General features: G+C 37.0%; 1 protein-coding gene across 15 annotated transcripts in view; it reads right to left on the bottom strand.

The window, feature by feature from the left end:
• Positions 1-412: 412 nt before the first annotated feature.
• Positions 413-23,096, bottom strand: part of LOC18424355 (Ubiquitin-like superfamily protein) — a 35,396-nt gene continuing 12,712 nt past the window's right edge. For 2 of the 15 annotated variants that reach the window (XM_006828944.4, XM_020676653.2), the window contains exons 3-18: positions 20,916-21,033; positions 17,981-18,088; positions 14,998-15,110; positions 14,773-14,859; positions 14,458-14,646; positions 13,306-13,375; positions 13,038-13,204; positions 4,294-4,458; positions 4,137-4,208; positions 3,937-4,066; positions 3,345-3,704; positions 3,105-3,253; positions 2,744-2,935; positions 1,923-2,567; positions 1,099-1,242; positions 413-796 (exon numbers count right to left, since the gene is read on the bottom strand). In XM_006828944.4, coding sequence (XP_006829007.1) covers positions 728-796; positions 1,099-1,242; positions 1,923-2,567; positions 2,744-2,935; positions 3,105-3,253; positions 3,345-3,704; positions 3,937-4,066; positions 4,137-4,208; positions 4,294-4,458; positions 13,038-13,204; positions 13,306-13,375; positions 14,458-14,646; positions 14,773-14,859; positions 14,998-15,110; positions 17,981-18,088; positions 20,916-21,033 — 2,778 coding nt within the window. In that variant the 3' untranslated portion in view covers positions 413-727. The remainder of the gene's footprint in view (positions 797-1,098; positions 1,243-1,922; positions 2,568-2,743; positions 2,936-3,104; positions 3,254-3,344; positions 3,705-3,936; positions 4,067-4,136; positions 4,209-4,293; positions 4,459-13,037; positions 13,205-13,305; positions 13,376-14,457; positions 14,647-14,772; positions 14,860-14,997; positions 15,111-17,980; positions 18,089-20,915; positions 21,034-23,096) is intronic. The other 13 variants (XM_088846320.1, XM_020676656.2, XM_088846317.1 and 10 more) reach the window with 7 other exon arrangements.

The following is a 23,096-nucleotide window of genomic DNA, read 5'->3' as shown; positions in this document are numbered from 1 at the left end:
TTGAGCTTCAGAGGGTGCAGCATGACTGACGAAGATTGTACACCCACTACAGGAGCAGCTTGCATAATGTTTCGACCGCATCTTTGGATTTTTTATAACAGTGACCAGCCTTCAGTAGCAGCAAATAGGCTCAGAACATCCATCACCCCCACAGTTTCGGAGTGGTACAGTTAACCCAATTTTTGTGATGTTTAATTTGTTTTGCAACCATTTGCCAGTAACATCCCATTAATATTGTACTTACTGTATGTAGCACAAATATCACGAGCTAGTGCGATTGATATAAGAAAAATTTCATAGAGAACGATGAATATGAATAGTGAATTCAAGATCACCTATCTTATCATACTCGAGAGAAAAATTAAAGAGGCTTGGCATTAATTTTGTTGGAAACAAAAAGGATAACAGTTGATGACCCACCAAAATCTAAGAACCGATATTATTGCATGCTCAAAACTGCCCATGCACACACACAGGCCAACGTCATCTTAAAAATGCACAAGAATGCCGTATGAGATGCTGAAATCCTCGGAGAATCTTTCTTGATTTACATGAATCTTTTTTCTGTATTAAAATGGAATCCAAATAAAAAACCAGAATAAAGGCACACTTTCATATAGGAAAAAGGAAGTGGGGAAAAACGCAGAAAGAAGACATCCCTGAATTACTCACTAAAAGTATTTCATACAATGCTTGGAAGTCTAAATGACCAAAAAGGTTCCCAGCTTTAAGATTTTCCGCCAGACTCAGATTCATGTCGGCGGCGAATTTCACGATATAACATTTCCATGAATTCCTGTCACAGAGAGCAGCTAGTTTGTCAATACCATGAAACTCACATAAAACATACAATCATCTGAGAAACCATAGACTCCAAGGTCATCAATGTGAGAGGGACCACCGTAGGGATCATGTGCTCTCTCTCTATCTCATCTAAAATGATGGAAAGAAGAGAGAGGGACCACCATTGGGAACATGTGCTCTCTCTCTCTCTCAAAATTTAGATTTTGAAGGCTGGCTATTATCCAAAAGAAAATGTTTGTACATAGTCCTTGAGGGATTATCGTGCACTTTCCCCTGAAGAGTGACAATAGTTACCTGAGCAAGACCCTCTTCATTAAAGAGATCTTCAGGACCAATTTCTAGACCAGATAAATGGCAGGTATTCTCAACCATAGTTTGGAAAACATCCCCAGCCGCATCAAGGCGCTCAATTTTATCAACCACCTGCTGCAAATCAACCTGTGTAACACATACATATCCAAAGCAGTTGAGTATAACCAGTTTCTAGAAATGCCTAAGCTAAACACAGCATAGCAGTATCTCAGATTATTAACTAGACAGTTTTCTTCCAGTAAATTGAGATGTTTCAGATTGCTAAAAAAAAATAATAATGACGAGCAGAAAAACGTGTTATTTTTCTGGAAATAAGAGGCACATTTATCATTCACCATCTCTAAGACATCAATGCAACAGAGTCACTAGCAAATTTGCGACCCAATATTTCTCAAAACACAAAATACATAAAAGTTGCTGATAAATCCAACGTGCTAAGGAAGAAGATGACGGAAATCATGTATGTACTCGGCTGTCAACAGAGTTTCAAAATAAATGTCAGATGTACCAAGTAAAGGTACAAGAAAGAGTTCCAAGATATACTTTTCTGGCTCAGGCTTGAGGAGAATTTACAACAAAATCTAGTTAGTGAATCAGTTCATTTTGCCATATTCATCCCTGACCATCACTTTATACATCAGTTACAGACTGCAAAGCGTAAAATCCAATTTGTTTAAATGGCTTTTAAGCTTTCAGAAACAGGAAACAGAAAACATATTTTTTTTAACAAATTTGGAATAATGCCTTAGAAAATTGCAAGTATGTTTTCTCCTAGAAGATCAACCCACTGAGATCGGAATGCCAACCTGAGAAATTTGACTGCCCTGACCACTTTTAGTGGCTGAATTTCTCAGTTCTCCAGATAGTGTCTGCAGCTCTCTGTCAACCCCCTCTGAAGGAACAGGTTGAGCAGAACCTTTGCTGAGGGCTTGCGCCACAACAGGCATCATCTGGTTAAAAATTCCCGACAAGTCCATCCCTCGCCCACTTCCTAAACCTGAAAGCATGCTTGTAAGATCAGGGCTACTGTCTTCCACCTGTTGAACAATTCGATTAAGTGCATTCCTCATTGGAGGACTTTGAGAGAGTTGCTCCAAGGCATTGCTTAGTGAAGCCACTGGGACACCCCCAGCTTGATCTGAAAATCGAGAGAGAAGATTCTCCATAGCAGGGCTGTGAATTAAGTCAGACATTACGCTCGCGACGTCAATTTGTTCACCAGAGCCTTGTACCCTAAACGCTGCATTTCCAGGGGCTTGACCCCCAATAACAGAGGGCCTTGACATCGAGGGACCACTTGCATCAGCAGCTCTACTTGTATTGGACGCCCCCTTTGTCGCAAGTGCCTGTAAAATACTTTGTCCTGTTGATATTAAGGATTGTTGATTCTCATTTGCATTGCTAGTTTCCACTTCCTTGGACTGTTGCTGCATTGCTGGCTTACTTCGCTTCTGACAAAGCATTAAGCCACAACCAAAAGCATCAATAGCAAAAGGAAATGACTCAATCCACTAAGGGCAAATCTTAATTCAAACACCTTCAGACAGTGAAGTTCAAGAGCCAAAACATTATATACTATAAAAGACAATTTCCAACATGAATAAGCCAAATTGTACGTTCTACACACCTTTGAAGGCAAAGGCTGTAACCCACCAGGTCCTAATCCTAGTGGAGCTGCTTTTGGGCCAGTCGATGTGGATGAAGATGTCGCAGTTCCCTGATTGTTTGCTGCATCTTTTGCAGAGTTAGTTTGCTGCATCAAAAAAAATGCACTGGTTCCATCATCATCACGTTTTGGCTGGCTACCATCAAATTGAGGCTGAGGATGAAGAAGAACCCACCCATAAGTGTGCATCTTTGAGGGAAAAATCCAGAGAATGACAGCTTGATGCCTCAAGCAAATTAAGAGGTTTGAATGCTTTACAATGTAGATGCCCAACAAAAAAAAAAAGGGTAAACCAGACAAGAAATTGTCATAAAAGGCAGACCTGGGGCTCCTCAACAGCAGTAGATGTGCTATAACCTTCAGCAACCGTTTCAGTTCCGTTGACAGACACATCTTTCTGGCTCTGGTTTCCTTCAACATCAGAACGTGATGCTGATAACAGAACAGATGATGTGCCTTGACGACTTGAATCTTGCAATAGGATTGATCATAGAACGGAAATTAGCTTAAAATCTCCTTGAGATAATTTTCATTTCCAAACTGGACAATGAGTAACATATACCTGCTGGGACTTGAGATATCTGAGAATTTCCATCGATATTTCTAGCATGAGATTCCACCTGGGCTCCACTGGAAACTGTTAGAGAGGGTGATTGAGAGGGAATTGGCTGGCCGGCATTTGATTCTTGTGACCTTGCATGAAGAGGGAGGACAACACTAAGAATATGGCCGGATGCTTCACCAGGAGGACGTGAAGGAACAGCTGCAACTACAGTTCTCATAGGCAGTACATGCATGGCACCATGCAAACCAGCTTGATTCGAGTTTGTTTGTTCTTGGCTTTGTCGTTCATTAGCATGAGCCACATCACCATTATTCGCTCTTGGAGCAAACGACGACACTCGTGGAGAAACTGAGGTACCTGTTATTTGAACGTGTAAGAGCATAAGAACAAGCAATTGTAAAAGAAACTAAGATACGTAATGGATTGCAATGTGCAAAAATATTTTTTGCTGTAAGCAGCCACAGACATGGGTAGAAAGTCTAACCAAGCACCATTTTTTATATCCATCCATGAATTGTATGGGATTATAAAAATGTACGTGCACATGTGTGTGTGTATTTTTGAGAGAGAGAGAATAAAAGCTCCTCACCAGCATGTATATGAATGTTAATGTTTCTTTGTATATCACCAGGAGCAGCTGAAACTTGAATTCCAGCAGTGGCCTGAAGTGGAGCAGTGGAAGAAGCACCAAAGAAAGGGGTGGACTGGTAAGGTAGAGGCTGCCAGACAACCGCTCATCAGTACATCAAGTGGATGAAGTAAAATAATTTCTAGAGGACTGATGATTACCTGAACCATAATGGGATTTGGTCCAGACGGGGATATATAAACTGCGGGCCCAGCATTCACAACTGCTTCAGCCTATAGTTTTTACATACAGTAAATATAACTTTTCCAAATGCTCAAAAGTGAATTGAAAGCAGTTCTTAGACAAAGAAATTCATACAGGAGATTGCCCCATCCGCAATGTCATAATTGTGCGACCAAGCTCAAGCAGAAGAGCCCCTAAATGGTGCGTATATATTCCAGCTTGTATCGCTTCAGCCTGAATCTGATTACGCACTACTGGATCGTTAACAGCAGCCTCACTTGCCAAACGACTTGCAAGATGCTGCAGATTTCCACAAAAACAATGAATAATACTATTCCTACAAACATAAATGTAATTCATTGGCTAAGGTAATTTATAACAATGTAACATTACTCATCAATAATCTCTTGGAAAAAATTTTATCGTGGTACACAATATTCATCTCAGATAATTATAGAAAATGCAATTAAATTTTCTGATTCTAAGACAAGAAGGTGCATAAGTGTTACGTTTATTCTGCATGAAGCCTATAAGGAAAGAAAATAAGCTCTGGAACTTTATCGGGTTGTTAGTTGCCGGAACCTCGCACTCAAAGTAAATAATTGAGAAAGGACAGGAGGTTATTGTGGAAATCAACGGTGGCTGCCTCTTTATGGGCCATTTGGATTGAATGAAACAATTGTATCTTTCATGGAGAGTATTCCTCTTGGCAAAGCACTTCCTAAAGCTCAAATATTAAGTAATGTTTTGGGTGACCAATAACAAGTTCTCCAAAGGGATATCCACAGCTGCCTTCAAACAGAATTGGGAGGCCACTCTCCAGCTCAATCCTTTGCGTCCCTCCCAAGTAGCTCTCTGGAGACCTCCTGCATAGGGCACTCTTAAGCTGAACTTCAACAGATGTTCCCTGGGCAACCCAGGGGCATCGGGAGTCAGTGAGATCCTTAGAGACCACCTGGGTTTTACAGTCACCTCCCTCTCCATGCCTATCAGGCATTCCGACTCTACGGAAGCGGAGACGAGAGCACTGCTGGAAGGCCTTAAACTTATCCACCCCCTAAATATTGAATCCCTTCAGATAGAAGGAGATTCTAGGAATGTGATTTCCTGAGCCTCGAGCTCTTCTCCCCCCCCACCCCTGGCATTTGGCTCTTCTTTTTTATGAGATTCACCATCTCTTGTAAGCATATTTGGCAGGAAGGGAATCAAGCTGCTGACACCCTAGCTAAAGAAGTAGCGACCATGGAAGACTCAGATTTTTTGGGAATGGCATCTTATTTTGGGTTGCTTTCTTTGTAACCTTCTTTAAGAAGACTTTTTGCGTCTTGTTTATTTGCTTTCCTTTTCATTCGTTCTGAGGAGCTTCCAGGTTGTGGATAGCCCTCTCTTTCTATCAATTTAAGGTTAACTTCATCAAAAAAAGTTAGCAAATTAATGGAAAACCTAAATTAGAAGTAAGAAACTACTGAAAGTATACAGAGACTGGAACAGAGACAAAGGAAATGAAGCAAGGCATCCCTTTAGATTGGTCAAAGGTCTTCTAAAGGCATCCCTTTAGAGTGAGAGAGAGACAGAGGGGGGGGAGGGAGTGCAGCAAGTTTTGCTGAGAGGTCTGAGACAATAGGAAAATGCAGCAAGTTTTGTTACTAGAATGGCACTTGTATGTTTACAATCTGCAATACGATATAGTTATCAACAATGAAATATCGTCTAAGCCATATTTCCAAAAACTATTTGGGAGATTGGGACTTATGAACCAATGGGTAACTGCATACAACAAGAGTGAAAGAAATTCGCTGGATATTCTTTCCAGAAGTCATATTTAAAACTAATTGAACTATATCCTGATGTCTGGTGTCAAATGAACTACCTTAACAGTTTGATTGTGAGGAGGGTTTTCATCATTGCCACCCTCACACGTGACTTATTTTCTAAAAGATATTCATGTATACTACTCACACAGCAACACAAAAAAGCAACAAAATACAACTTCGGAACCTTGATATGTTTGGAGGACACCGCACCTATGGTAGGATCAAGAACATATACAGAGTAAATTACAAGATACAACTTCAGAAGCTTCATCTGTTCAGAGGGCAGACCACCTATGGTAGGGTCAAGAACATATAAAAGAGAATTTGGGTCTGGGATGTGGGTATCTCGTTTGACATTGACGGCGATGACAATTGCAGTTCTACTTCCCAGCTTCAAAACCCACAAATGACCTAGCCAAGAAAAGTAGAAGAGCATTCGCATCAACCAGTGGTTTAAAAAACGGATCGGTGACCCGGATCGGGCACCCCCAAAAACCGATCCGGATAGGCGAATCGGTGATCCGGATCAGGAATCGGGCCGAATCGCTTGGATTAAGCTTTCAAAAAATTCAAAAAAATTATTAAAATTCATTATAAATGTTGTTTTCTAAGAATCCAATAAGAAATGGGAGTACTACATTATTAACTTTCATTGTTTTCATCAATTTATGAATATCGAGATGTTCTTTCTCTGTATGAACTTATGTTGACCATTAAATTTACAGCACACAAAAGAAATCACAGAATTATCATGGATTAAGTATATAATCATATATAGACTACAATAAAGAGTTGACTAAATCGATGAAAAATTGGCCACTAAAATCTCGAATTGGAGGAAAACCCTAATCTACTAAAAAAACTCAAATTATTACAACCTAACTAACTATAATATTATATACCAACAATATTTTATAATTATTTTATTATATAAATAACAACAAATCCAAAATATTTTATAATATCATCTAATTTAAAATGTATTATTGACAACTGTAAGAAAAATAGTACACTACATGATTTATAATACAAAAATTAATAAAATAAATAAATTATTTAGTTATCAATGTAGAAATTATTAAAATGCGTACCAATTTTTTTAAATTTTTTTGGTTTCTAGAATAAATTAGTGGAAGAGATTGTTAGTAGAAAGAGAGAGATTTAAAATGGTCTCATTGTATGAATCCTATCTTTAAATTAATATTACTAAATTTATGTTAAAGACCATCATGTTATAAAAATAAAAAATATAATTAGACCATTTATTCCTAGGTTGTATTAAAAAATACCTTCTATTTTTTGAAAAAAAATACTTATTGTGTTATCTTTTATTTTTTTTTACAAGAAAAATATGATACTTGTTGATTATCTTCTTCTTCGTTTTCGACAAAAGAAGAAGATGTGCTACATTTTTTTTTGCTTGTTGTATTACTTTTTTTTTTTTTTTACAAGAAAAATAAAAAATGATGCTGCCAAAGTACATTTTATTTTTTTATGCCTTTTGTTTTATTGTTTTGCAAGAAATACTTATTATATTACCTTGTATTTTTTTACAAGAAAAATAAAAAAATGTTGCATTATCTTTTTTATCTGTATCTTGAAAAGCCTTTTATTTTATATTTTTTCTATTTTTTTACAATAGTATTTTCTGCCTTTGTTTATTTTTTTCACAACAAATGGTATTTTTTTTACAAGAAAAATAAAAAAATGTTGTTTTTTTTTTTTTATCTTTATCTTGGAAAGCCTTTTATTTTATATTTTTTCTATTTTTTTACAACAGTATTTTCTGCCTTAGTTTTTTTTTTTGACAACAAAAAAATTTTTATTGTGTGCTAAGGGGTTCGAACTAAAAATGTTTTTTGTTGTGCGCTAAGGCTAAGGGGTTCGAACTCAAAAAAAATTTTATTGTGCGCTAAGGGGTTTGAACTCAAAAAAATTTTGGTTGTGCGCTAAGGGGTTCGAACCCTAGACGTCCACCGCAAAATCCGTGTTGTGAACCAACACGGCCTCGTCGCTTCATGTGATTTTAATTGATTCTATAATAATATCCATTCAAACATCTTGCTTTAATGATTTTTTGTGGGAATTATCCCACATCGAAGGATGAGCGTCGCTTGGTTCTCAATAAAGTCCTTTGTAATAGATATTCTAATGAGCGTGTAGAAAAGCAAAGGGGAAGACATGTGAGGTGAATTACCATGTGTTGCTCCCGTGAGGCGGCCAAGTGTTGCTCTCGTGAGGCGGACACGTGTAAACCCAAAAATTACATATTTTTTTGGTGAGACTCGCGATTCACTACTGGGAATCGCCCGGTTCTCTCTAGACACGGGCGATTGCCGGTTTTTTTGTGGAACCGGCTTGGTAGCAGACGATTCCCGAGTCGAACCGGGCGAGTCCGGCTCGACTCGACGAGTTTTCAAACACTGGCATCAACCATTACTGACTTGGGGATTCTCTGCACGTTATATGATAGGAGAACAAAGTAAAAGTGCTCCTTTGAGGACTATTAATCCTTTGTTACAAGTACCCCAGCCTTTTTCTTCTGAAGATCATTGGCAGACAAGGACCCCGAGCTTAGAACAGGTTTCCACTTCCAATAGTAACACTTGGTTTTCACAATCTTCACCCATTCCTCCCCCCAAATTTCTTTCCTAGGCATTGTTGTTGAAATGATAAGTACTAGATAATCCTATCATACTATTGTTTTTCTTTTGGGTGCAGTTGGCATACGGATGCATCTGTTGCTGTAGAGGTAAGGTGCACCTTCAAATTTTACCATGGTATATAATTTTGATGTAAAATGTTCTTAGGATTTATCTCAAAATCTATTTTTATATCTAATTATAAAATTTTAAATTTCAAAAATGGTTAAAATCAAGTAGATCTATAAACATATTAAAATTTTGAAAATGGATGGCATAGATAATATGTTGTAAAATGGACTATTTCTGATACGTAAAATGTTTTTATTGTTCATGGTCATACATCTCGATGTCGAGATAATCAATCAAAGGGTTTTTCAACATTAAAACTACCATTTCCGATGGATATTTGAGGTGCATCTGTAGTTCTACATTATAAGGTTGCATCCTTATATAAACTTTTTCCTTTTCTTTTTTATCATTAAGACACTTGTAAATATAAAGATAAAATATTATGAAATATATAATATGAACAAACGTAAAACTTGCATTACGATATGTGTTAACTCAACATTTCCCTTGGAGCTTGATGTTGCATGTCAAGTGCCGATACTTTAACATATGTGAACAACAGGGGACACTGCAGGTGAATCGAAAAGTGGCATTAATTCATGTTGGAGCTTGATTCTAGAACCTCTTACATGGGAGCCCCAAATCTAACAATCCACCACTTCATTTTATATGTAATAAAAGAAGAAATTATATTAAAACTCTAGTATTTTATTCAAAAAATGGCTTTACCAGACGTGTCTCATCCAATTGCCTTTTTAGGATGTTGGCTTCTTCAAACACATATTAGACACAACAGTTGTGGTGGTATCCATGTAACACTGATTATGGTATGGTATATACATGTATTGATGCATCTAAAACATATAATTACGCGTTATATAAGCTACAATATATATTATATCATCATCATTATCATCAGAGCCTTATCCTAAATCATGGGCCACAACTCAGTAAGACCATAAATCCCCTAATCTTTTCTCATAGTGTCTATCCATGACTGCTTGGACCAACCCCTTTGCCCTTTTACAGCCTTCTGCTCAGATCAAATCACACGCCCTAATTGATGTTGTATTAGGTCTACGCTGCACATGGCTAGCAAACCTAAGTCTACTTTCCCTCATCTTATCGTCTATTAAAACCACACCTAAGTTCCCTCCCTCAAACGGCTTCATTTTGAATGTTGTCCTTTCTTGTCTTGCCACTCATCCATCTCAACTTATCCTTTCTTGTCTTGCAACAATATATATACATCCTTATCATCATCATCAGATCTTTTTCCCAACTATTTGGGGTGAGCTACATAAATCCTGGTCTGCCATTCCCCTCTACCAAGTGCCATACCCTCAATGAGATCATAAGTCCCCATATCTTTCTTCACTACTTCCAACCATGTCCTTTTGGGCCTACCCCTTGCTTTTTTTGAGCCTTCCACTAGAGCGAACTCGCACATCCTAACAAGTGCACACTGGATCTGAGTTGTACATGGCTAGCCCACATAAGCCTACTTTCTCTCATCTTATGACCTATTGGAACCACACGTTCACACCTAAGTTCTCCTGAATGTATTCATTTTGAATTATGCATTACGACCCATAGAACAAAGTTAGTCTCACGAAAATCCTATAGAACTTTCCCTTCAACTTCATTGGTATGCGGTGATCACATAAAACTATGGTTGTACATCTCCACTTTGCTCACCCAGCTCTAATTCTGTGCGACATGTTTCTCAATCTCTCCATTTTCTAGAGTTATTGACCCAATATATCGAAAGTGCGTTATTTTTGGTACTTTTTGCCTTCAACCTTAATTACTTCATCGTCTCTACTATTATTACTAAACTTGCATTCCATATATTTTGTCTTAGTCTAGCAAATTTTAAAACATTTTGATTCTGAAGCATCCCTCCAAAATTCTAGCTTCGTGTTGACTTCGTTTCAGGTCTCATCAATCAAAACTATATCATCTGCAACCGCAAATAACATACACCACGGTACCTTATCTTGTAGGTGCCTAGTTAAGTCATCATAACTAACACAAAAGGTATGAGCTCAACGTTGACCCCTGATGTAGACCTATTGTCACTAAAAACGCATCCATCTTTCTACTAACTATTTGCACACTAGTTAACGCTCCCTTGTACATATCAATCACCAACCCAATATAACATCAGGAGACTCCTTTCTTTTCCAACGCCCACCAAATTAAATTTCGAGGTATTCTATCATAATCTTTCTCTAGATCAATAAAGACCACGTGGAGGTCTTTTCTCTTTGTCCTAAAACGTCTCAACCAGTTTTCTAAGTAGGAAAATAGCCTCAATTCTGGACCTCCCGGGCAGAAAACCAAATTGGTTTTCTAATACACTTGTTTCATGCCTTAGTCGTTGCTCAATCACTCTCTCCCATAGCTTCATAGTGTGGCTCATAAGTTTGATCCCTTGATAGCTCACACAACTTTGTACGTCTCCTTTGTTCTTATAAATAGGTACCATACTTTTTCTCCATTCTTCTGACATTTTATTTGTTCTCAACACCTTGTTGAACAACTTGGTCAGCCAATCAATGCCGATCTCCTCCATGCACTTCCAAAGCTCTATTACAAAGCTCTATAGGAATACAATCTGGTCCCCCTTTCTTATCTTTATCCTCTTCAAAGCTCCTTTCACTTCTAATATTTTAATCCTACGAATGTATCTATGACTTCACCCCTCATCTATGCCAACGGTTCCTTTTACCATTGTGTTCCTATTGTGGTCGTTACTTAATAATTTTTGAAAATAAACTCGCCACCTTTCCTTGGCCTCTTCATCCTTCACTAAGACCCTTTGATCCTCACTCTTAATGCATTTAATATGGCCTCAATCCCTACACTTTTTCTCTCTCATTTTGGTAATTTGAAGAAAACTTTTTCACCTTTTTTTGTTCTCAGTTTACTATATAGATAATCATATGCCTTAAGTTTAACATTATTATTTGTATAGAGTTTTTTTAGCATTTTTATACTTTTCTAAGTTTTGATCATTTCTACTAAATTGCCAAGTTTTATAACATAATTCCTTTTTGCTAATGGCTTTCTGAACCTCATCACTCCACCACTACGTTTCTTTAGAGGAATTTCTTTTGTCTCAAATTTCTCCGAAAACTTCTTTGCCACTGTCTTAATACAGTCAACCATCTCATTCCACATAACAATGACCGCATGTTCAGAGTTCCATATCCTTCTTTAACTCATTTATCCTCAAATAAGTATATTTTTTAATTTTTTAAATTCCACCACCTAGTTCTTGGACACCTATTAATTTTACCTCTTCTCTTCCATCTATTTATGCATAAGTCCATAACCACGAGCCTATGTTGCATAGACACAAACTCTCTCCTAAGATAACCTTACAGTCTTTGCATGATAGGATATTTGTTTTCATATTTATGTCATGGATTTTTGGAACATTACAAGATGCATCCTTGCTCCCTTTATCCCTGACCATAGCAATAGCCATATCCACATGATCCTTAGCATCTTGGTGAAGAGGGTCTTGGATCAGCGTTGGGAGACTAATGTGGCACAAACATGGGGAATCTGTATGGGAAAGAAAAAGGTATGGAGACAACAAAGCTTTGGCAGAAATTCCTCTGTTTTTAGAAGATAGGTTTTACTTCTGTATGGGAAGCAGTATCAAGGGAACTACCATAAAGCAAAATTTTCTTCTTCTTGAATAATCTACCATGGGGCAAAGATCAAAGATTGAAGGTTTACTTTTTAAAAACCTTCTTTTGTTATCTCTCATAGACGTAAAATCGTAGTCACTTCCACATTTAAAAGGTATATATTTCAAAAAGTGCAACAAGAACTCATGTACTTATTTATTTATATCAAACAATTTTCAGCGAGCCCTTAATGACAATGAATAGCCGATTAATAGCAAGCCTTTGATTGGTTCAGATGGCTGGTAGAAGTAAAAGAGCATACTTGCAAGAAATGGCCAATGTACGCTAGTCTTAGATAAGGAATTTTGGCTTAGTTGTACTAGTTTGGGATGTTTGGATCCAATTCGAGGAATAGTAGAATGGTCATCATTCATTGTAGTTGTCCTAATATTTTTTTGATAATTAAAATACCTAGTGATGGTCCTATCTACATAGATTGATTTAAAAATTATAAGGATCATGAACCACAGACTATATACAAGTGTTTGTTATGGTTCAAAGACAGCAATAGCATGTCATGAAGAAACATATCTGGTTCTACATTTCATATATGAGAATACATGTCGACAGTTTCATTGCATGTATACATAAATGCACCAATATGACTGAAAGCCCACATTATGGAAAAAGGAGAGATAAGAGTGTACCAAAAGTGCAGCTCCAGCACGACCACTAAGAAGTTGCTGCACCTGTCGAATAACAGCTCCCAACAGTTCAGGTGTTGGCAATCCTCTGGAATTGGAAAAATTTCCAGAACTTGGTGGACTGTGTGCACTAGAAGAAGGTGCAGGAGATGAAGACTGATGACTAAAGCCTGGATGAAACAGAAAACAAAATGAAATTTGTTAACCAATGGCCCAACTTAATCTTATCTTTCAAGAAAAAATGGAAAAGTTTATTCAACAATATTCACACCACTGAGCACGAATCCCTGCTCCATGCGACTCGTGAAACCAGAAAGTGCTGTCAGAGCATCTGGGATGGCCTAATATCAAATCAAAGACAATACCAGTAATCAGAAAAAGCCACCCGTAAGAGTAATATTTCAATAGAACAAAGGAATGTATTAGGCATTCTGCCAGACCACCAACAACACATAGTCGAACCCCCCAAAAAGCATCAGAAGATTTTTATATCTGAAAAATCTCAGCTCATTTCTAATCATGACAAAGATCATCTCGAATCCTTGATTCAAAAACTATAATTTAAAAAAAAAAAAAAAAAAAAAAAAAAAAAAGGAAAGAGGGAGCTCAAATATGCTCCAAACCAAATCAACCGACTGTAAACCGCACATCTGAGGGAATAAAATATGCGACCTGAAACTTTCAAATAAAAATAAAAACCCCTAACTGTGCTTTTTGGGGGCCAGACTGTTGTGAATATTCTAGTTTTTAATCTATTTCTTCCTGTATTTAAATCCCTGAGGACATTTTTGCCATTCCTTACCTAAGGGACATTTTTGTACTTCATTATTTATGTTATTGAAAAAAGGATTTAAGTGGGGCGTGGTGATCAGATCAGATGCCACCGTGACTCTATTTCTCCTCTTCTTGCCACATCACTCTCTCTCCCTTCTCTCATCGAGGTCTCCAACTTTCTCTTTCTTCCTAGGTATTGATCTTTTCTTACACTTTTTTATTTCCACCATACTAGTGTGCTATATTTTAACTGCCACCTAATTAAGTGGTCAAGCTAGACCATAGAATCTTTTCACACAGAAAAAAACAGTGAGTAGTGTCATCATCTCCCACAGAAATGATGCAGAGAGAGTGGGATCCACATGGAAAAGACAAGAACACAATGGTGGGCTTCCCCATCCATTTTATGATTTTAGTAGATGGTGATGATTTTACTAGATTTAGTCTCGCTGAGGGAATAGCCCTTGATCTAGCAAAATGGCAGAACATGATTCGTGTAGCAGACCCCAAATAGTCGGGATAAGGCTATGATGATGACTAGATGGTGATGATCCTGGGGATTATTATTTTTCCCATGCTTTTAAGGATTATAGTGAACTTCCCATAACAAGTCCTAAGGTTAATAAGAAAGAAAAGGAAATCTCACTACCATAGCTTGTAAAGGAACAGCCATTGCCCCAGGACGTGGCGCTTGAAAATATTGATAACCTGATGGGAACGGAAAGCTCGGAGGGGTATGGGCAGGATGGGCTTGGTTGGATTCTCGACTCCTGCCACTCGTATTCCCAGATGTTCCATTTGTTGCAGCTCCACGAGGAGCCTGACTAGGATCACTTGACTGAAGCACAAACAAAAGGAGAAAAGGAATGTAAGAGAACATTAAAAGAAAACAGAAAGAAAGGAAAGTTAAACTAAATGAAAACTATAGTCAAAGCACAAGTAAGGATAAAAACACAAAACAGACCCCAGTACTAGATGCTTGATTTCCAGCCCCATTGTTGTTGACAATCAAATTCTCCATTCCTAAAGAATTCAGCACTGCTCCAAGTAACTGTCAAACAGGCCCAAGTATATCAGAAATAAAACATTTTTTGTATGTTGTATCATTGATAGCAACAAGCTTTTAGATGTTCTGCATTGAAAATGGAGTCCACCAAATTTTCCAAAACCAAAGAGTTAAGAAACTGACCCGAGAAACATCAGGTACCACATCACCTTGATCTGCAACATTGAAGGTTTCAAGAACTACACTATGTGAAACTTGTCCAGCCCTGTTATTGAAGGCAGCTGGAGCATCAGTACCTATCCATTATCAACAATCAATAATACCCAGGTCTTAGTAACTCGTCATCGAAACCGGCTTCCAATTCCTCGGATATTATAACCTATATGGGGGGCATGGATGGTGAGCAAAAATAATTGATCAAGAAGTTGGTCAACTTTTGCATGATCGATGGTAAAAGAACGAAAGTTCGTGCACACAAATAAACCTTCTTTCCTCAAAAAAAAAAAAAACCAAAATAAAAGTAACTCCTTTACACAAAATGATATGCTGCACATTTACAATTGTTAAGGGGCCAATTACACATGTATTCTTAGACTTAATTAATTGGGTATCACTCGAAAGGCTATAACAAACAACATCCTAAAATTTGCTTCAGAACCTGCCTCAATTTGGGCAGGGTAGATAAACACTTCCACAATTTAGTCACCTCCAAGGAGGACTAGTGAACTTTAATTTCACAAAAATATATAAATACAAAAACATTTAGCCTGAGAGATGGATTTCAATAATCATGAAGCAGAAAAAGGCCAAACATAATGAGCCTGGTTCATGAGCGCCACATTTGGTGTTTTGGTCAAAGTGTCCAAAAGCATCAAATTCATGTTCACTATGTGGTCTACAGATCAAAGCAAAGCAATCTGATGACATCGATAATGACATTTGTGCACAAATAAGCAAATATTATAAGTGCTATTTTGTTATTTGCAATGCTAGCTAACATACTAAACTATATAGCTGCTTAAGGCTTCTCTGGGGATAATTTTTCATTCAACTAACAATCCTTCAGTAATTAGCAGATACTAAGCACACTCACGTCTGTTCTTGTCATTGTTTTAACTTCAAGCAAAATGTCCAATCCACCCATAAAATTTTTGAGTGTCAGCAATATATAAAATGAAGGCATTGCACAAAATAAGAGATCCACCAAGATAAATTCCAATTTTATGCCTTCTTATGTAAATTATGATCCCAAGGGCCCAAGATTTTCAGACATGAATTCGCATACAATTTCCTATCTGCCATCAGACAATTTATGAACAGCAAAATTTACACTGCTTGCTCGACATTTTTCAACTTTTTCCTCCAAATTACCCCAAAATGAGTATTTTGCGGGTGGTACAGGAATAGGGTGCAAAGGGAGGTCACTTAAAGCCTGTCTTCTAAAACAACTTTTACCTGGTCAAGATAATCAAAAAGCCGTTCATGTGCTACCAAGAGGTTTGTAAAGGCAATGAGCAATAAAAATCAATATTTATTCTTTGCTAAATCAGAGAATCATCAAGGCCTTAGTTACTTGGATCTCCCAACATGGTTCGTGATGCTGCTCTGGAGACAAGATGTTGCGCTACTGAATGGGGATCCCAAGCCAAGCCATGTTCTTCATATTTTAAAAAAAAGGAAGCAACAATGCATATCCATTAAAAAAATATATAATTGCAAATCAATAAAAAGAGAGCAATAATTATTCAAATCCATTATCCGGTAAATTTTTCAAAGGAAAACAGATTCTTAAATCCGTATAGATCACAAAGAGAGAGTTGTAAATCCAATGCTCCCAAAATCACATTTAGTGGAGGGAATAATGGGTCCAACATTTGTCACTCAAGCTCCCACATCCAATTCTCCTAAAGAACATGCGATGCTTAATTCTTTACAGTATTAACACTGCCAGCAGGGGAAAAAGGAAGCCTCCCGAATGGACAAAGACCCTAATTAAGAATGAACAACAGTGATCTTACAAGTTCAGACAGACAATAAGGGTATTGGGCAATAAGATAAATTCAAAAACATTTTGTGTAGGGATTCATCTAGGATTAGGATAAATAAAAAATCCAAAAGAGCTCAAGAGATTCTAGATAAAGAAATATGGGACAACACTCATACCAAATTCGATTTGATTCAAACTTTTGCAAGAGCCACAACAATGGATTAGCTTCCAGGACCCTCATGCACAAAAATATTTGTCATGTTTGTAACACAAAATGTAATTACTAACTAATAGCAAGGCAGTATGGCCAAAATAGAAGAGCGAGGAGATCCCTTGGAATTACAATAGAGAATGTTCACATGTAGCATCTTCTTGAAGTTCTTTTAAGCTAGAAGGATTTACAACTCATCACAAACTAAGCATAGATCTCAGTCAACAAAAAAGTCTGCACATACGTGTGTTGTGTGTGGCTCTGTGTGTGCGAGTGTGTGTGTGTGAGAGAGAGAGAGAGAGTCTCACGGTGTAAAGATGTGCTTTGGGCAAGCCAATGCATGTTCCTTATCTAACAAGAAGAAAAGCAACACGAGCTCTGTACCTCTGTGTGTGTGTGTGTCTGTGCGTGAGAGAGAGATAAGAAAGATAAGAGAGAGAGAGAGAGAGAGAGAGAGGTCCACAGTGTAAAGATGTGTTTCTTCTGGCAACATCAGCCCATGCATAAGCCCTATCCAACAAGGAAAACTGCCCCATCCAGTAACAACCACTCCTCAACATCCAATTTCCCAAACACACCACCACATAACTGAGCATCCCATATAAGCCGTCCTAAGTAAAATTTTATTACAGTGAACATCTAGCCCTTCAGTCTTGGCACTTTGATTATAAATAGAGCAAAGCACAATAGGAGACACCAAAATCAATGTAACATGTTAGTCATGTGACAGACAAAATCACATATCACTGTGGTTAAAATCAGTCGATTCCTATGGTCCTACAATTCAAAACATGCAAATAAAAATCCACTATCCTTCCTCAAGCATGCACTTTTATAAGCAATCTATAGTAAAGCAAAATTATGCAAGTACTCAGATTTCAGAAAATAAAGGACTAATGCAACCATTAGTTAGATAAGTAGAGCAAATGCAACCATTTATATTAGTAGAGCAATAGATGCATTAAAACCTCTGCTAGCCGCATTCTCACCAGCACTGCCAGATGCAGTACCAGTTGAAGGTTGTGATTGAACTGGCTGTCTGACAACTAAATGTAGTGTATGCCCGTCCTCTAGATCTAGGCACAGTTAAGAAAAATACATAATAATGAAAAATCAAAGGAAATGCAACTCAAGAATCAAGACACAAATTTTAATATAACACCAACTACAAAGTGGAATCAACAATGCATACATCTTTACCAATGTAACCTCAGGAAACAACTCCTCAAATCCTCACTACACCACATGTCAGCTACAAGCAACACCTCCAATTTCCAGGTATAAATCTCATCTCTCCCCAACATAATTATCCAATTCATCCATCCTCATCATTTCATCATTATTAACAAATGATAATAGATATATCACTTTCTTATTCTGGTTGTCCTTTTAGACACTTCATATCCATTGTGGCTGTCATTCTTCAAGCACATTCCCAACCACCATTCCATCCTCTACTCAAACAGGACCCACTTCTTTCATAACTCATAATCAAGACTCAGGAGAAAAACAGGACACTCCAATTGGTTTTGTTTTCCTTTCAAGAAATGCATCACCTATAGAAATAACAAAGCCTCCTACACACCCCAAAGCTCAATATCAATGGTAACTGCAAAGGAAATCAAGTGTAGTGGATGTGAACTTTCCCATGATGATCAAAGGATAAACTAACAGAAGTTACGTACAGGGTTTGGAACCAGTCATGCTCTGAGGCCTATCCTCTTCTTATAAAAGCTTGTTATTATTTACACATTCTTGTTCATGGTAGAAACTATGAGTAAATTACAAACCAATCATCAACGACGCCACCCCTAGACATTATTAGATGGCCCCAAAGGGGTGTTCTATTCCTTGGACATTGAAAATGCTTATAGAAACAATGAATTTTTTTTTTTTAATTCACAATGGACTTGCTTTCCTAAATATTATCAAAAAGATTGAAAGGAGAACCATATTTCATGGACCAAAATAATTATATATTATCATGTTTAGAAGGAGCTTCATTGCAATGTCATGCATGGGGTACCCAACGAAGGGCATTGGTGTTATTTGTGTACCTGGGAAAGACAACAATCAATAAAGTAGAATAAGAAGGGGTTGGTTTCTAGGACTTTTAGCCATCCCAATAATTAGCTATATATATTTGTATCCTTTAAGAAAGATGAAGACAAGAAAAGCTTTAGGACTAGATGGTACACCAATAGAGGTTTGCAAGTACATGGGAGAGATTGGTATATTTTGGTTGACCAAGTTATTGAACAAGATTTTGAGAACAAAGAAAATGCCAGATGAATGGAGAAAAAGTACTTTGGTACCTATTTACCAGAATAAAAGGAACATATAGAGTTGTGCAAACTATCGAGTGTTCAAACTTATGAGCCACACTAGGAAATTGTAGGAGAATGTCATTGAGCAACAACTACGACATGAAATTATCAGAAAATCAATTCAGATTGATGTCAGTGAGATCAACCATTGAGGGTGGGTATTTTCCTACTTAAACAATTGATTGAGAAGCTTAGGGAGAAGAGAAAAACCTTCACATGGTCTTTTTTGAAATAAAGAAAGTATGTGATAGGGTACCTAGTGAGATAATTTGGTGGGTGCTGCAAAAGAAAGGGGCCTCAAGATGATATATTGACATTGGTTAGGAATTTTTATGAGGGAGCACTAAATAATGTGAAGATAACTAGTGGAGAGAAAAGTAAGTTTTCAATGACAGAAGGCTTGCATAAGGGTTCAACATTAAACCCATATTCTTTATTTTGGTTATAAATGAGTTCACTAGACATCGACAAGATGAGGTCCCGTGGTATATGTTGTCTGCAGATGACAGTTTTCATTAATGAGACAAGAGATGACGTAAACGCAAAGTTAGAACCGGGATGCTTTAGAATCTAGATATTTTAAAAAAAAAATAGTCAGACTAAGAAAGAATATATGAAATGCAAGTCTAGTAATAATAGGAGCTTATTTTGTTCATAACATATAGCCAATGAGTACCTAAAATATATTATTTTCGATATCTTGGGTCGATAATCCATGAGAAACAAACGGTGAGGAAGATGTTGCTCATAGATTTAGTGATGGATAGATGAAATGGAGATATGATTTTGGGGCCTTATGTGATCGTCACATACCAATTAAACTGAAGGAGAAGTTCTATAAGACTGTTGTAAGACCAATCATACTTTATGGGGTGTTAAGTACTCAAGAAACAAAATAACCTTATGATAAGCGTAGTTGAGATGAGGATGCTGAGATGGATGAGTAGCAAGACAAGGAAGTCTAGAATTCAGAATAAATACATGCAATAAGATTATATTATATATATATATATATATATATATATATATATATATATATATATCGAAACACACCAGCAAAATTTTCGGATAGACATACAAGTAGATCATCTATTCCTTGTTAATTGCCTTTCATATGAGTAATCATCTAAAGAAATGCAAAAAGGGAACAGCTAGGTAACAAGATAGCATAATTTCCAAAGTACTACAGCAGGTGACAAGTCCCAAAGCTATTATTTTTGCCTCAATATACTTCTTTCAAAGATAAAAAGAAACAGCTAAAACGAAACTGCTAGAAGGACTCAACTATACTAAATTAAAAGTCTAGGCTAAGCTAAAAAATATACTTGAAATTACAAAATTAATAAATTAATGTTAGACAATAATTTCCATAAAGGAAAGTCACAAGGATTGTCCTTGACATCAAAATAAACAAACATCCAAATATTTACTTTCTGACAGATAACGAACTATATGATAGCAAATATCAAAGGATGTACAGGACTCAGACATGATTGAATATCTGAATAATGATTTTTTACACTTAGAATACAGCAATCGCAAAATAGGTCCCACAGAAACTGATAAGGGAGGATACTATATTCTGCAAGGTGATGATCATCCTTTATGACCCTTCCTCTGAAAATAAGTCGTTGCTGTGCTGCAGGAACACCAATTCCACCCGCAATTTGTTCTTTGAAACTATACACAGTTATCTGCAAAAAATTAAAAAGAACCAAATAATTAATACCAGAATCGTAACGGTTATAACTGTCCACATACACATTCTAACTTCTTTTTTAAAGAAATAACACCATATTGCTAATAAGATATTTCTAAAAATTAATTCTGAGATATGAATTAAAGACATGAGCAAAAGCCCATTAAGGAGAAACACAAGCCTCAAAGGACCTCCCATGAATCATGTTAAGTTCAATGAAATGTTTGAAAGCATGCCCAAGTCAACTTGATTAATCCAAGTCAACAGGCAACATCCTACTTTCAACCAAAAGTCAGATTTCACCGACTCTTCAGAGAAGATTGGGTACGTCAACTATTTGACCCGCTGAACTTCCCATTGCTGAAAACACTCACCCAGTTTTTCAAACTTGTGTGCTTGTTTCCCTTCTCTACCTTTTGGAAAGGGGGCACAAAGCCAAAAAATTTGACTCCCAGCATTATTTCAAAGGAAACAGAGGGTCCATCAGGATCCAACTGAGCCCATAAGGATCCAACTGACCCCTTTTGCTCCCACTGCTGCGTATCATACTAAATATAAATATTTTGACATACCAATACCATTTACCAATTTAATGTATTACTTTGTAATTTATTGTGAATCAAGATACTAAATAAGTATAAAAAAAATAAAAGACACCTCTCATGGTGCATAAAGTTTATGAAAAGTAGATATGGATGCATTTCCACTTCTTTTCAACATTTTTTAAAATCTTTCCAGAAAATCAAAAGAATTAAAAACTTGCAAAGTTGCAAGTTAATCGCTACCATCTGATCAATTTCAACCCACTACAATTTGATCAACTTCGTTATTTCTCAAGTTCACTAGTCGATCATTGTACATGTCGCCCCCAGTGCGCCAGCATTGAAGCCTCCTCCCAGTAACATGTTTCAACCTGATTTCTACCATAATGCATGCCTGTGATATGAGGGAACATCTCCTCAAGAAAGTAACCACAACCTAGCAGACCTTCCAAAACTTCACCATTTCCCATGACCAATGAAAAAAATGAATTGCCCTCCGAAATACTCAACCATGTTATATCCTTTTCTATATCTCATACGAGCTTCCTTTTGTACAACCATGGCAAAATTAAATACCCTACAGAGATTCGTTTTTGGAAAGTGTCCCCCACTAACATTTTCACCCAAGATGACATTCCCTCCCATCCATGTACCTTCCTCTTAAAGATTACATAAGTCAGGATCATAAGCATGGCACAATTCTTAGTCCACACACGCATGCACAACAAAAGAAAAGGAAAAGATCCAAAGAACATTCAAACGTCTTCATGAATCCTTTTGCAACATCCACAAGCATTTGAAGAGAGGAAAGATGTAATATCAAATGGAAAAAGAACCCTTCATGATTGTATCTCCTGCCCAAATATAGCACTTACTCCTTTAACCATCAAACATTTGCCAAGTATTCTCCAGAAAAAGACTGCACAATGTTCCCAAGGAGCTCAAAAACATCGATCTTGAGCACATAAACAAAAACTCTCACCCCCCTATACTACTTTATCAAGATTTTGAAATAACTTTAAGATCAAGTCTAGCCTCAAAACCCATGTCTTCCTCGAAGTTGCTACTTGACCCTAAACATGTCATATAAATAACAAAACACAAAACGGAAGGGCAGGAGTCATTTCATTAAGCATCGTGGATGTGAAGCATACAAACTCATAAGGAGCTGTTTTAATAAAGCTTACCAAGTTCGATATCAATGTAACTACTGTAGTTTTTCTCATCTTCTGAAGACCTCTTTCTAACAATCAAGGAGGCAACGAAAAGTGGCGATTTTTATAGTCCTAAGGGGGCTTTGTGAAAGGGTCTACAATTTGGGCAGGTCTCTTCTTTCTTTTTTTTTGGTTAGATAGGGTTTTTTTTTTTTTTTGGTTAGATAGGTTGTTGACTGTTCATGAGCATAGAAGCCGAATTCAGAATGAGTAAGAGCATAAGTACGCATTTGATGCAGCACAAACCAGAGAAGGTGATAAAAAAATCAAAAGAGGGGGAATGCAACAACCATACAAGGAGC

The sequence above is a fragment of the Amborella trichopoda genome, chromosome 9 (genome assembly GCF_054954075.1).
Source record: "Amborella trichopoda isolate Santa Cruz 75 chromosome 9, AtrichopodaSantaCruz75HAP2 v2.0, whole genome shotgun sequence".
NCBI classification, from domain to species: domain Eukaryota; kingdom Viridiplantae; phylum Streptophyta; class Magnoliopsida; order Amborellales; family Amborellaceae; genus Amborella; species Amborella trichopoda.
Note: the sequence above shows the minus strand (reverse complement) of the source record. Positions and strands in the feature narration are given on the sequence as shown.